The 15565-nt window shown below is 35.6% G+C and overlaps 1 protein-coding gene across 1 annotated transcript in view; it reads right to left on the bottom strand.

Moving 5' to 3' along the window:
- FER1L6 (fer-1 like family member 6) overlaps positions 1-11483 on the bottom strand; it is a 258649-nt gene extending 247166 nt beyond the window's left edge. Inside the window, exon 1 of the mRNA XM_051971065.1 lies at positions 11418-11483. Within this exon, the coding sequence (XP_051827025.1) occupies positions 11418-11482 (65 nt within the window). The 5' untranslated portion in view covers position 11483. The remainder of the gene's footprint in view (positions 1-11417) is intronic.
- Between the last annotated feature and the right edge of the window lie 4082 nt (positions 11484-15565).

The following is a 15565-nucleotide window of genomic DNA, read 5'->3' as shown; positions in this document are numbered from 1 at the left end:
ACAATTTCCCAGTGTTTTATGTTTTATGAAACATAGGGCTCATATTTTTCCAGCATTCTTCCATTAAAATATGATAAAGGAATTTATATTCTTAAATGCCATTGTCTCTAACTACCATATCTCTTGAGTTGGCAAGTTTTGTATTTGACTTCTTGACTTGATTTTTAATATCTTTTGGTCTCTATATCATAACTGAACAAACAAATGCACAGTGCTTTCCTTACAACCATTTGTAGGATTAACCTAAACTAGGTATTAAAATTATTAGCAATTTCATTTTATGAAGGATACTGAAGCACAGAGAAGAATAATATTTGTCTACACCAAGATATTAATCCCAATCTCTAAAATTCAGGTTCATTGTCTGAATGGACTAAACTTGGATTCAGATGCCATTTCTGATACTAGCTGTGCAATCATGAACAAATCATTATGAGCCTCAATTTCCCCATTTTACAAATGGGGATAATGATACCTGTAACATCAGTCTCAGAGTTGCTGTGAGCTCAAATGAATTGGTATAAGTAAGCATTCTGAAAATTTAAAAGCATTTTACAGAAAATTTTGATGATATCAAATTGAAAAGTTTTTGTACAAACAAAACAAATGCAAACAAGATTAGAAGGGAAACAATAAACTGGGAAAACATTTTTACAATCAAAGGTTCTGATAAAGGCCTCATTTCCAAAATATATAGAGAATTGACCCTAATCTATAAGAAATCAAACCATTCTTCAATTGATAAATGGTCAAAGGATATGAACAGACAATTCTCAGACGAAGAAATTGAAACTATTTATAGACATATGAAAATATGCTCCAAATCATTATTAATCAGAGAAATGCAAATTAAGACAACTCTGAGATACCACTACACACCTGTCAGATTGGCTAGAATGACAGGGAAAGATAATGGGGAATGTTGGAGGGGATGTGGGAAAACAGGGACACTGATACATTGTTGGTGGAATTGTGAACACATCCAGCCATTCTGGAGAGCAATTTGGAATTATGCTCAAAAAGTTATCAAGCTGTGCATACTCTTTGATCCAGCAGTGTTTATTTCAGGAGGCCCAGGAATCCCATTCTAAATACCATCAGGCTGCTCGAGCTTTGCGTTTACAGTTTGGGATTACAAAAGAAGAAGCTAGGAGCATAGTGAAAAGCTGTACAGCTTGCCTTCCCTTCCACACTCCTACACTGCCTCTAGGGAAGAATCCTCGTGGTTTGAGACCCAATGAAATCTGGCAAATGGATGTGACTCATTATAAATCTTTTGGTCGTCTGTCTTTTATCCACGTTGTGGTAGACACCTTTTCAGGATTCACTTTTGCCATACCAGCAGCAAAAGAGACAGCTCGAGTGGTCACTGAATTCCTCATTCAAGCATTTGCAATTATGGGTGTGCCACAAGAAATAAAAACAGATAATGGACCGGCATATACCTCCAAACATTTTGAACACTTTTGTGCACAGTATAAGATTTTACTGGCATACCCTTTAATCCTCAAGGTCAAGCAATAGTAGAAAGAAGAAACAGAGACATTAAGACAGTCTTCCAAAAACAAAAGAAAGGGGGAGCCACGGGTAACCCTAGAGAACTTCTAAATTTAGTTCTCTATACCATTAATTTTTTAATCTTTGATAAAGATGCACTGGCTCCAGCAGACAGGTTTTATAACCCACCAGAAGAGCAGTGTCCAGTGTGAGCAGCTCCACTATCTTTAGATAATCACCAGGTGATGTGGAGAGATCCAGAAAGTGGTGAATGGAAGGGACCAGATAGGCTAACTGCTTGGGGGAGAGGATTTGCTTGCATCTCTACATGTGGAGAAGGAATCAGATGGGTGCCTACGAGCCGCATTCGCCTTGTCCATCGCAGAGAGATGGAGCAGACCCTTGAAACAAAGGAGAAGACCCAAGAAATATCGGGTGGTTCTGTTGCTGATGGTGCTCACCATTGAAAGAGCATAGCTGACAAGGAGACTGTTAAAAAGACTTTTAAAATCTTCAGGAATCATTGGATTTCCTAAAACAAGATGAAACTGCTTTAGTTCTTGAAAAACCAGCAAGAATCATTGGGTTCCCTGAGATGAAAAATTGTTGATGAGACTTTTTGCAGTACTTCAGAGCTTACAGGAATTATTAGATTCCTGGCACATGAACTAATGGACAATGGATTGCTTATGGACTATTTCTAGGACTTATGGACATGTGTAAATTTTCAGATTGATTCTCGTTATTTGTTACATTACTACTAGCCTGTGTTATATTGCTATGTGCTTATGTAAATTATGTGTAATGCTTCCCATATTGGTGGATTTATGTATACCATGTATATCTGTTACAAAGTTCTGGCCCATATTGATGGATTTATGTGTACCCCTTCAGAAACCCACTAATCTGATTAGATTTCCTATTTCCTTTGGTGTTTTCATCTAACAAAAGAAAGGGGGAGATGTTGGAATCCTTACTAACTGCTAACTAATTAGAGTTGATCTAATCTTACAAGAAGATTTTGGCCAGAACCTGAAACAAGGTACTAAGTAGAACTAATTAATACAAGGCTTGTGTTCACACCTTTACTCATTGGAGTCCACAAGTATGCTAGCTTCACAAAGTACACTTTCTAACTTCAAGGGAGTCCACACCTCCCTTAAAGCTCTTTGGGCCAGAGAGCACTATGGGAGAAAACCCATAATTCCATTCTCTCAGAAGGTTCACATATAAGGCGAGACAGCCATTCCAGAATACATTTTTTCCTCTTGGCTGGCTGGTGGCAGACAAAGAGTTTACAGAGGAAGAAGCTACGAGTGGAGAGTTCAGTGGACAACCAGATTCATCTTCATCTCACACCACTGTAGTTGGTGCCTGGGCTCCCCAGAAGGATACAAGAGAGACATTCCATCTCTGTGTTGGTTGGAGGCTGAAGAAAGCAGAGGCAGAGGCTAAAGGACAGAACCTTTGGATTTGGAGATATTCGGAGGGCTCTAAGCCTCTACGCCCTGTGTTCTGAGAAGAACAAGAACTCCAACATTTGAACTCATAACAGGAAATGAAGCAAATTCAGAGAAATTTTGATAAGATACCCAAGTAAGAAAATAATTGGCAGGAGGCCAACAAAGAAGAAAGAAAAGATTTGCAAGATTTTGCAAGATTTATGTAGGATAGTAGAGTTACTACATGAATTTAACATCACAGTCCCAGATGTCCTTTTAGGAGAGTTAGAAATGACACTAAAGAGATTAAACAAGGAAAAATAGCTACAATAGACCAATTAAAAATTGAAATCAGAACTGGAGATTAATAGTTATTTTTTGTTTGGAGAGAGCTTAGCTGTCAATTTAAATAATGGGTTTTTTTAAAGTTCAAAGATCTAGAAATATTTAAATGTTCTTTTTTAAGACTATAAATTTTATTTTGTTTATTTATTTCTATTGGTCTTTTGATGGATAATAACTAGGAGACATTTCATTTTTACATTTGTACCATCAGTATCTAGCATAGTACCTGATACATAGCAGGCACTTTAATTGATTGATTATACATTAATTGATTCACATTGGAAGATATAAACGCCTTCTGATATGAATAGAGTTATGTTTTATGTTGTAAAAACTTCATTCTTATTAAAATGTTTTATACTTTTTGTTAATTTAGTTAGAGTAATAATTCTCAATGATATCTTCACAGTGTGATTCTATTGGTCTTAGATCCATCAACACCTGTCCATCCTTATGATTCTCAATCTAAATTCTCCCACAAATTTGTCATGAGGAATCTACCCAATGTGCTGGGTGCTTTCTTTGCTTTCTTTTAACAATATATATATAGCAATAGAGCATTTGGTGCATCTTTCAGTTAGCTCTTACCATAGTTATGTGATCAACTATCTTTTTTTTCTATTATACATTTCTTTGATGACATCCTTTGCTCCATTTCTTCCTTATATGTTATGCATTTCTGGAGATGCTGTATAAATTCAGGTGACCTACAACTCAAGATTGTTAGTGAGAGGTAAGGGCTGGGCTGGCTATCTTCCTCATCAACCAGTTAGTACAGGGCAATTCAATTAAGTGAGGTTGCACTTGGTCCTTTGATTGTCTTTTCTCTGTTTCCATTTGTTCTTTCCTGATTTTAGGAAAAAATGTAGAGTCAGGAGCAACCTTCTAAATTTAAAAATTCTGGATATTTGGACCTCAATGAATGGAACTGGCTATCAGTATAAAGAACATGGTCACTAACAAGAGGATTAACCCAAGCTTGTTCTTTTAACTAGTGGATATCTACCATGAGCTATTTGAATAGTTTACAGGTGAGATGACAAATAGAATGTCCAGTCATCAAAACTACAACCTTCTTTGTGTTCTGGTAAGGTTTAAGTATCAGTTTCTTAAACTGTTACAAAACATAAATTAAGTTACGGAATCCCATTTTAAGTTTCTTTTTCTCATATTCATGTTTGTGCATGGTCTGTTTGACATTTTATTCATATGTAAGAATAAAATCATTCATATTGTATATTGTTTAACCTTTCTCTTTCTCATGGGGGAAACCCTGTGAGTTTTATTTTATGTTTAAAATATATCATATTGTTTATGTTATTATTGTATTTTAAAATTTCTTATATTTAAGAATTTAAGAAATCATTGTAACACATACTGTTAGAAAAAACAACCTCTTTTTAATCTGGATGCTGTTACATATGAATTGAACTATTAAACAGATTTTTAAATAAATATTTGAAATCTGTCAAAGATTTAATGAAATATATTTTGTTATGAAACAGATACTAATAATAAGTTAAGCCAGTCCAAACCACATGCCTACATCTAGAACTAAAGTGCCCCTTTGTGGAAAAAAAAGGCTATCTAATACCACAGTTTCTGTGCGCAGTGGTTCATTAATATTAGAGAGGGAACATCCTTATAAAAGAAATCAGAAGTCCATTTCAGTTTTTGAGCACAAAAAATATCCTTTAATTTTATTCCGATATAAGTTTTTTTAAACCCCTCTTCTTCCCTAACCCCTCTTTCTAAGAGGGAGTAAGATTCAAAAGCTTAGTAGCTATTCTTGAAAGGTTGGAGATCAATTTGAATAATGTTATAATTTTAATTTCAAAGACCTAGAAAGATTTATGTTCTTTTTTTCAATGAACTATAGTTTTTATTTTGTCTATTTATTTTAATTGGGTTTTTATTGTTACTAAATATAGAATGTAGAGGACTGTGGTCCTCTACAGTAGAATTTTATAAATTAAATTTCAAAATTAGAAAAAAGGATTCATATCAACCTGCTACAATACAAAAGAAATGGGACAAATCTATTTGAAAATTATATAAGACTTGAAGAAAGACAGATCATTTTATTCTTTTTTCCTGCCCAACTTTGTCTCCTTATCCCACAATCATTTTAAATTTTAATTAAGATGTTCTATTACTTGTATGTGTCATTTTCAGATGGAGGTGAGAGAAGTCAATAGAGAAAGAACATCCACCTGCTTGTACAGCAAATTCCCAAACAATTAAGAAGTAATTAATTGAATATTCTGTTTCAGTGAGTTCTTGTATGCACCATACATGGGCTATCCATCGTGAAACCATCAGAATTCAATTGATGCTCAAACTAGATTGATTTCAGTGCTCCAGGAAAGGGGTAGTAGGCCTTGAGACTTTTTAAAGTGTCTTCCAAATAAGTACTCCATGACCTTTTGATAATGCAGAAGGTCTTTGGGGATCTTGCAGTCATCACCACAAAACATTAGTAACAAAAGTGCTGAACATTTTTGTCTAACTTCCCTTAGCTGACTGGGACATTTAGCTCAGGTCATCTCCCTATATGATAATATAGGTCTAATCATCCTAATTAATATCCCCATTTCCCTCAAAGCAGAGGTTGGATACAGGGAGAATTGAAGAAGGACAGCATAGGAAAAAAATTGATTGGCAGAGCCAAAAATTAAAATTCTTTTATCTAGTACAAAAGTACCTAGGAGGAAAAGGAGTATCAGAGACAAAACACAGAAAAGTTCAGTTTGGGCAATGGCACAATGAAAGGGGCAGACCTATCCTCCCAGACTCTGATTCCCGTTCCCTTTTAGTTAAAGAAGAAAGGAGATACTGGAATCAGGTGTTTGAGGCTATGCTGAAGAGACTCCAAGTCAACCAAACTTTACTTTGGGGCCTTCTGCATTGCATCAGGAAATCTATATCCATACCTTAATATTTATATTTCATGTGAAAACTGGTTAAAATTTAAGGAGACAGTGTAAAGAGGAAAGTCACGTCTACTCTGCAGACCTCAGCTTTCTTATCAGGAAAATGAAAGTAATGAACTAGAACTGGTAGACCTTCTTAAACTTTTTCTGCTTAGGACCTTTTTTAACCCAACAAATTTTTACACTTTGGGTATATATGCATATAAAATATGTATACAAATCAAACATTTATTGATAACAAATTATAATTTCATGACCCCAAATCAGGTTTGTGACCCACAGTTTAAGAAACTTTGGATTAGATGAAGTCCTTTCCAGTTTGACATCCAAAGTCCTTTCTAGTTTCTAGTCTATAATTCTATTCTTGGGGGTGGGGGAGAGTGCATAAAAGAGGTCTAGGAAGTTCTGTGGGAAGGAAGGGCAGTCCCATCCCACACCTGTCATCCCGTGGTTTGATGAGTTTACAGGTGGATTTTGTATGTGTGCACTAGAGCTCTATGGGAGGTAACCCTTTTCTTCTTGAATTAATGCCAACAGAACAGTGCTCAACCTAGTAGGGGGCCCAGGGATGCCAGAGAATTCCAGCCTCTTTTACGTCATTGCTAAATCCAACCAAGCAACACATCTTACAGATGGGAGAAATCTGAGACTTTGGGTTTTTGTTGTTTTTAATTAGCTATTTTTTGCCCTTTACTTCCTCCTTAGACAGCCTGGGTCTCTCAGGGCCAGAGGAGGCTCACCCATCTGTGACTCAAACAGAAAACATACCACATGTTTCTTATCATGAATGTTAATTTACACCAGGAAGAACAAAAGGATGAAATCTTCAATTGGCAACCTGTCCAAGAGCCAAGAACCCAATTGTTCCCATGCTTGAGGACAAAGTATTGAGAGTCACATCACATTATACAAACATAATACCTTTTAAACAAAGGATATAAGGCAACACATGTATGTCGTAGGTTTCTAATTGGTGGGGGATGGAAAGAAGATGAAGAAGAAAGCAATGAGAAGAAAAAGGAAACAGGCTCTTGTCTCAAAACAGCAGAAAAAATACAACTCAGGTGATATGGAATGGAACATGATTGCTCTGGTCTCATTCTCTCAGCTAGTTCAGTTACATTTTTTTTTTCTCTTCATGGTTCTCAGAGGTGCTCTGATGGGCTGGGAAGTCTCTCTTCTCTGTCATCAGCTTAAGGGTCCATCAGTCCAACTTTTCCATTTGGGATTACCCAGTGGATAACAGCCCAGTTCCACTTTACCATTTAATATAGGTTTAGCTTTTTTGAAAAGATTATTTACTTCAAAGATATAGCAAGAATATACAAACATTATCTTTAATATCTTAGGGGCCTACCTTGATCTTAAGAGGTAGTGTTGAAGATAAAAAAGTTAAATTAGACTCACAACTTAGTTCCTTCTTATTATTAATCTCAAAAAAAATTGATGTTGCAAGTCATAATCACTACTGGCTTCTGCTGGATTGGAGAGTCAGAAATCTTACTCCTTAGATTATGTCCTCTGGGATGGACGCAATATTCCTTCAACAAGCCTCTCTCTACTCTAATTCAAAATTATTTTCCTAGAGTGAACAACACTGTTATTTAAAGTTCTGGCCCAATCCTATCTTTCCAGCTTTTTTGCCATGGTTCTCTACATATTACAATCCAACAAAACACGCCTTCCAGTTGTTCCTCGTACACAGCACTCCATTCACCATCTGCATGTCTTTGCACAAGGTCTCCCTCATTCCTAGAAGACACACCCTCTTGTCCAATAATTCCAGTTTCCTTCTTAGCTCAAGAGTCCTTCTGGTTTAAGACCTTTTTTGATCCCTCCAAGCACTATTGCCTTCCCTACGAAGATTACTTTGCATCTGCTTTGTCATTGGGTGAGTAGGAATTACTTCATCTGTCATTGACAGTATACCCAAGGGAAAAAAAAAATCTCTACATCCAAGACTTCTGATAAAGGCCTCATTTCTAAAATACAAAGAGATTTGACTCAAATTTATAAAAATATAAGCCATTCTCCAATTGATAAATGGTCAAAGGATATAAATAGGCAATTTTCAGATGGAGAAATTAAAACCATATCTACAGATATGAAAATATGCTCTAAATCACTGTTGATCAGAGAAATGCAAATTAAGACAATTCTAAAGGTACCACTACACACCTCTCAGATTGGCTAAGATAACAGGAAAAGAGAATGATAAATGCTGGAGAGGATGTGGGAAAACTGGGACACTAATATATTGTTGGTAGAGTTGTGAAGTGATCCAACCATTCTGGAGAGCAATTTGGAATTATGCCCAAAAGGCTATCCAGTAGTGTCTCTACTGGGCTTATATCCCAAAAAGATCATAAAAGAGGAAAAATAACCCCCATGTGCAAAAATGTTTGTGACAGTCCTTTTTGTAGTGGCAAGAAACTGGAAACTGAATGGATGTCCATTCAGTTGGAGAATGGCTGAATAAATTATGGTATATGAATGTTATGGAATATTATTGTTCTATAAGAAACAATCAATAGAGTGTTTTCAGAAAACTCTAGAGAGACTTACATGGATTAATGCTAAGTCAAGTGAGTGGAACTAAGGACATTGTATAGAGTAAGAACAAGATTATGTGATGATCAATTTTTATGGACATGGTTCTTTTCAACAGTGAGATGATTCAGGTCAATTCCAATAGACTTGTGATGGAGAGAGTTATCTCTACCCAGAGAGAGGACTATGGGGACTGAATGTAGATCATTCATAATTTTTTCACCTTTTTGTTGTTATTTGCTTGCTTTTTGTTTCCTTTCTCATTTCTTTTCCTTTTTTATCTGATTTTTTTGTGTAATATGATAAATGTGGAAATATGTATAGAAGAATTATATATATTTACCATATATTGGATTGCTTGCTATCTAAGAGAGGGAGTTGGAGGAAAAAAGGGAGAAAAAAATTGAAAACAAGGTTTTGCAAAGGTGAATGTTGAAAAATATCTGCATATATTTTGAAAATTAAAAAGCTATTATTTAAAAATAAATAAAAATTAAAAGCAAAAAACAGTATACCCAAGGGGGCAACATCTTACCTGACTTGGGATATATCTATGTATGTATGTGAATGTCTCCCTCTGATAGAATGTAAGCTCCAAGAGGGCAGAAAAAGCTTCATTTTGCCTTTTAATCTCCAACACCAAGTATAGTATCTGGCCCATGGTACACGCTTAATAAATGTTGGATTTATTATATGTATTATTTTTTTGTTCAGTCACTTCCATCATGTTCAATTTTTCATGACCCCATTTGAGGTTTCCCTGGCAAAGATGATGGAATGGTTTTTCAGTGTATCCCAAGAATAAGCCTTTTATATTATATCACCCAAGGAATGTTTCAATAAGAATTTCTATAAGAAATTAATAAAATTCTGCCCTCAAATTAATAAAGCTCTACTCCCCGGAAGTAAAAATAGCTTGCATCTACCTAAAGCTTTTGAGTTTACAAAGTTCTTTAACTCAGCTAATAATAGCTAGCCTGGAAGATAGGGCTATTATTATCCCCATTTTACAGATGAAGAAACTGATGCTGAAAAAGGTTAACTGACTTGCTAAGGATCATGAAGAAACTAGTAAGCATCTAAAGTGGAATTTGAAATCAGGTCTTCCTGGCACCAAATCCAATATTCTTTCTACAATGCTATAGAGAGAACATCTGTCTCAGTGCTTACAACCATCCTGTGAGACAGGTATTATAAATAATATTATCCTAATTTTATATGTAATAGGAGGAAATTCCTGATTTACTGGCCTTGGATTGAGGCACTTCCTCTGACACCACACATTTAGTCTGGTCCTTTTCTGAATGATGTACTCCTTGTTGAGGTTGCACCAAAGATGATTAAGTAAATGATGGATTCTTGTGAATAAACTCCTCCCTCATGCCTTTTATCATCTGTGTCTCAGGTTCCTATTATAAAATTATAGGGAAATCTTGCAGGAATATTAAATTCTCCTAAGGAAAAAAATGTGACCAACAGGATAAAGTTACACATTTATCACTTAAATAAAATTAACTCGGTTTCAAGAAGAGCATATGCAAACATTCCTCAATAGAACCAGAATATTGTAGACAGTAACCAAGACTGTGTGATGATCAGCTATGATAGACTTGGCTCCTGTCAACAATACAGTGAAGACAATTCCAGTACACTTGGGTTGGAAATAACTATGGAGACTGAAGGCAGATTGAAGCTTACTATTTTCATTCTTTTTTATTTGCTTGCTTTTTCTTTCTTATTTTTTCTTTTTGTTTTTTTATTTTTCTTTCACAACATGATTAATATGGAAATATATTTTAAGTGATTGTACACATATAACCTGTATTAAATGCTTGCTGTTTTGGGGAAGAAAGAGGTAAGGGAAGGAGAGAGAAAAAATGGAATTCAAAATATTACAAAAATTAATGTTGAGAACTATATATGCAATTGGAAAAATAAAATATTAAGAAAAAAGTAATCATTTCTCAAGAAGAAAAAATATCACTAACTAATAGATTTTAATCATAGATTCAAAGCTGGAAAAGATTTCAGAATTCATCCAATACAGTTTCATTTTACAGATAAAGAAACAGAACTAGAAAGACCAAATTATTTGCCCAGACTAACAAAAGTAGCAAACTCAGGATTTCAACCCTGATCTTCTGACTCCACAAAGAACTCTACTCTATTCCATAGTCCTAATTTATTTGGAAGGAATTGCTCCCAGCATGCATTTCTTTCCCAGTTTCCCCACAACTGGGATTGGAGTCAGCAAGGCTTGGTTTTAAATTTGACTTCAGAAATTTACTAACCCTGTAACTCTAGGCAAGTCATTTAACCTGTTTGTTTCCTCATCTGTAAAATGGGGACAACATTTTAGGGTTGTTATGAGGATCAAATGAGATAATTGCAGAGCATTTAGTACAGTGCATTACATATAGAAAACACTACAGAAATATCAGCTATTATAATATTTTACCGTCATTTGACTCAATTTCTTCAACTGCAAACTAAGGACAATAACCACAACCATAGATTGTGATGAACATCAAATAAGAAAAAATTGAAAAGCCCTTGGCACAGTGCAATAAATGCTTTATAAATACTTCCTTTTAACCCCTTTCCTTCCCAAATCCTATTAGTAATGACAAAAATCAAGAAGACATATTACTTGGCTTTGGATGGTTTCTCCATCTCCTTCTCCTCCTTCTCCATCTCCTTCTCCTCCTTCTCCATCTCCTTCTCCTCCCTCTTTTCCTTCTTCTTCTCCTTCTCCATCTCCTCCTCCTTCTTTTCCTTCTTCTTCTCCTTCTCCTTCTCCTTCTTCTTCTCCTTCTCCTCCTTCTCCTTCTCCTCCTCCTTTTCCTTCTCCTTCCCTTCCATTCAGAATCAGGAGTTTGGCAGAATACAAGATTACAGGAAACTATCAGAGAATAATCCTGAGCTTCAAACCTTTGGTTTTCCCAGTTTCACAGTATCAACCAAGAGATATTATTTGGGGGAGTGGCTGTTTAAACATTCATTTGTATTCATAGCTTTTGAATTGCCCAGCATCCTGGAAGAAGATGTGAGTATATGAGTTTAGGAGAACTGAGAGGTCATGTGTCTTTTATGGATAAGGAAGCTGAGACTCAGATGGTAAACTCAGAGTATGAATCCAGGATCTCCAATTCTAATGTTCCTTCCATTAATGAGTATAATAGCCCCCCTGGGCTTATAAGTGATAAATGCTTATTAAGACCTATGGAATCACAAGCATAGACAGTCTGTTGAGATATCATTCATTCTCATCTGTTTATCCTTCTGGTCTCCACTGACCAAAAAGGAATGCTGCAGCTAGAATGGCTATGAAAAAGACAGCCCTTGCTAATGTCAACTAACATTTACATCATTCTTTAAGGTTTATATAATATTTCCCCACACACACAATAAACCTGTCAGGTAGGTCTTATTATCCACATTTTATAGAGAAGGAAACTAGCCCAAAAAATGAGTTTATGCTAGTTATACAGCTAATAATTCTCTAAGCCAGATTTTGAATTTGGCTCTCTGAGCATGAGTTTGGTGTACTTTCTACTATACCAGATTTTCTTCCTTAAGGCAAGTCTAGTTCTAAGAAAAATTGTAAAGTAGGAAGAATTCATCCCACTCATTCTTAGCTCACATTCCCAACCCCAAGTATTGGCTCTGCTCCATAGCTTCTAACAGGTTGCTTAAACTACAGTCTCTCCCTAAGAGGGGTTGATTTTTTGCAAAGATTCAAAACTTCAAGATAATGATTTATGCATGAATCGGACTTAAATGAGGCATTGTTGTCCTGAAACTTCAAGTCAAGGAGATAAAGTTCTAACTGGGTACTTTCAGCTATCAATCAGTGGACTAAGGAGAATTTAGGGTAGGGATGCCCTTAGAATCACACCAGCTCTAGAAATATGATCAGTAAACTAGTCTGTTGGTTTTGCTTCAAAAATCTCTCTTATATTACTTCCTTGCTCTGTTTCCCAGTTGACTTCTCCACCTCCAGTTTCTTACCTATCAAGTCCATTCACACAACACATTTTCCAAGGAATTATACTAATGCTTAAGTCTGACCTTTTTATATCCCCACTTAAAAAAAAATAAAAAACTAAAGTACCTCCCAATTGTCATTAGGAAAACTAATGTCTTATAACAAGACAGATTACTTATCCTGGCATTCAAGCCCTCCACAATTTAGTTTCAACCTATCTTTCCAGTCTTAAGTTTACTCTATTCCTCTTCACTCATGCTATATCTCAAGCAAGATGTGATGGTAACTATTTTCCATCTTCTGCCTTCTACTCTCTCCCTTCATTAATTCAGCTTATCCCTTAGTGAAGAACTTCCTTTCTCCATATTCCAACTGTCAGAATCATTTTCTTCCTTCAAATTTCAACTCAAGTATCATCTCCTAATATTTTCCACAAATTCTCTCAGCTAAATTTGATTTGGGGGACAGCAAGATAGCACAGTGGATAGAGGGCTAGCTCTGGAGTCTGGAAGATTCAAATAGAATTCAAACCTTTATGACCCTACACAAGTCATTTAGCCCTATTAGCCCCAGTTCCACGTTTGTAAAATATGGACACAACAGAAAATGCAATAGCAAGCCATTCTTGTATCTTTGCCAAGAAAATCCTAAATGGGATTATGAAGAGTTGGACCCAACTGAAATAACTAAATAACAAAATTGATCTCTGCCTCCTCAAGTTTTCTTTAATATTTTATTTGATTGTCCTTTGCTCCTACTCCAGTCTGCTTTTTGTCATCTGTATGTGATCTTATCCATACTTGATTGTATATCCCTTCAAGGTAGAACTGAGTTAAGTTTTTGTTTTTTCCTTCAAAATAGAGAACTAAGGGGTTGTTTAGCCTGCAGGGGAAAAAAGCTTACAGAGACTGTAAAAACAACTACAACAAATATCTTGTAATATTTAAAGAGCTGTCATGTGAAAGAAGGTTTAAACTTGTTATGGGTCCTAGATGGCAGAACAAGATAGCAAAGATGGAAAGGCAGATTTTGACTCCACATTAGTAAAACTTTCCCCACACTCACAAGTGTTAGGGCTGCTAGTTGACATAGGGCAGAGAGACCTGAAATCAGGAATACCTGAATTCAAATCCAGCCTCAGATATTTATTATATGACCCTGGGTAAGCTATTTAACCCTGATTACCTTAAAGAAAAACCATATAAGCATTCCAAAGTAGGGTGGACCAGCTAGAGGTAGGGACCTCTTTCTGGAAGTCTTTAAGCAAAAAATTTAGTGAATATGTTGGGAAGGATTTGGGTTTTGTTTTGTTTTATTTTTTCAGTTATGGATTGAACTAGACGGTTACTGAGAGATTCATTGATCTGTATACATTGTCCTATGGCTCCCTAAGAAATGGTAAACTTGAGTTGAGGAAAGGAATGAATAAATAGTATTTAATAAGCAGTTAATATGTAGCAGGCACTGTTCTAAATGTTGGGGATACGAATGCAAAAGTGAAACAGTTCCTGCCCTCTAGAAACTTTCTTGCCTATTGGAAAATAGTGATGACACTTCTTATAGCCAAAGAAGGGAGGATTTGGGGATTCATAGTAATGGTGAGTAGATTCACAGGATACTCAAGTGACATGTCTTTTCTAGGAGCAATGGTAGGATAGATAGTATTGATTTGTAATACTATCCCAAAGTGGAAAGAGGATGCATGAGTTTAAACAACCCAGACTTGGGTTATTATACTATATGTGAAACATGACCTTGTCTGGTAGACTAGAAATGACTAACATGCTAGTTGAGTTTAGACTCATTCATTTACCAATCCTAGGGGTAACATGAGCACAGTAAAACATTTTTCATCTTTTTATCTGTAAATCCTGGCATAGTGCTCTTGAACATAGTAATTTAATTTTAATTTTAAAAAATGAAATGAGTGAACCTTGCTTGCTTGACTTTATTAGGTTTTTAAAACTATGGTGGAAAGATATGACATTAAATTAATAGAAATGATGTTTAGATTCATACCTGAGGGGAATATATAAGCTTCATATGCAAATATTAAAAAATAAAGGTTGCCCTCAGCAAGAATCTATAGCTGAATTTTAAATAACTCACTTTTTTATATTCAATATATCAAGCTAATTTCATTCTGCTGACAAAATGCAGTGGCTGGCTAGTTGTAAATTGTGGGTGTGAGCCACATACACCAGTATGGCATATGCCAGCTATTTAGAGAAAGAGAGAGAGTAAATATACAGTAGAATGCTCTGGAATGAAGTCAGCAGGAGGTTTTGAGCAGCCCATGTCCTTATTCATAAAATGGCCGGAAAAAATAAAGTTGTTTCTCACTAGACTGGAAAGGACTGCATAATATAGTGTGGAGTCTGAGGGCTTCTAGAAGGACATGATAATTTTCCTCAAAAATTTGAAAGGCTGTCATATAGGAAAGGGCTTATTCTTCTTGGCTCTGAGGAGTAGAAGTGACAAAGAGACAATGGGGCATTTAGATTTGATGTCAGGAAAAACTTCCCCTGCAAATAGTTCTTTTGAAGTGGAATGGACTTGACTGGGAATAATAAAACAAATCAAGATACATGAATATAATGGAATATTACTCTGCTCCAATAAACCATAAACATGATAACTGCAGAAAAAAGACTTACATGAATCTATGCAAAATAAAGAGTACAAAACCAGGGAAACAATATGCACAATGATTAACTACTACAATGCAAACGGAAAAAATGCCAACAACCACATCCAAACTTATAGCTGTAAAATTTATAAGGCCAAATTTGACTACAAAGAACAGATAG

This window comes from Antechinus flavipes, chromosome 1 (genome assembly GCF_016432865.1).
Source record: "Antechinus flavipes isolate AdamAnt ecotype Samford, QLD, Australia chromosome 1, AdamAnt_v2, whole genome shotgun sequence".
Taxonomy (NCBI): Eukaryota; Metazoa; Chordata; class Mammalia; order Dasyuromorphia; family Dasyuridae; genus Antechinus; species Antechinus flavipes.
This window is presented reverse-complemented; position numbering and strand designations above follow the sequence as displayed.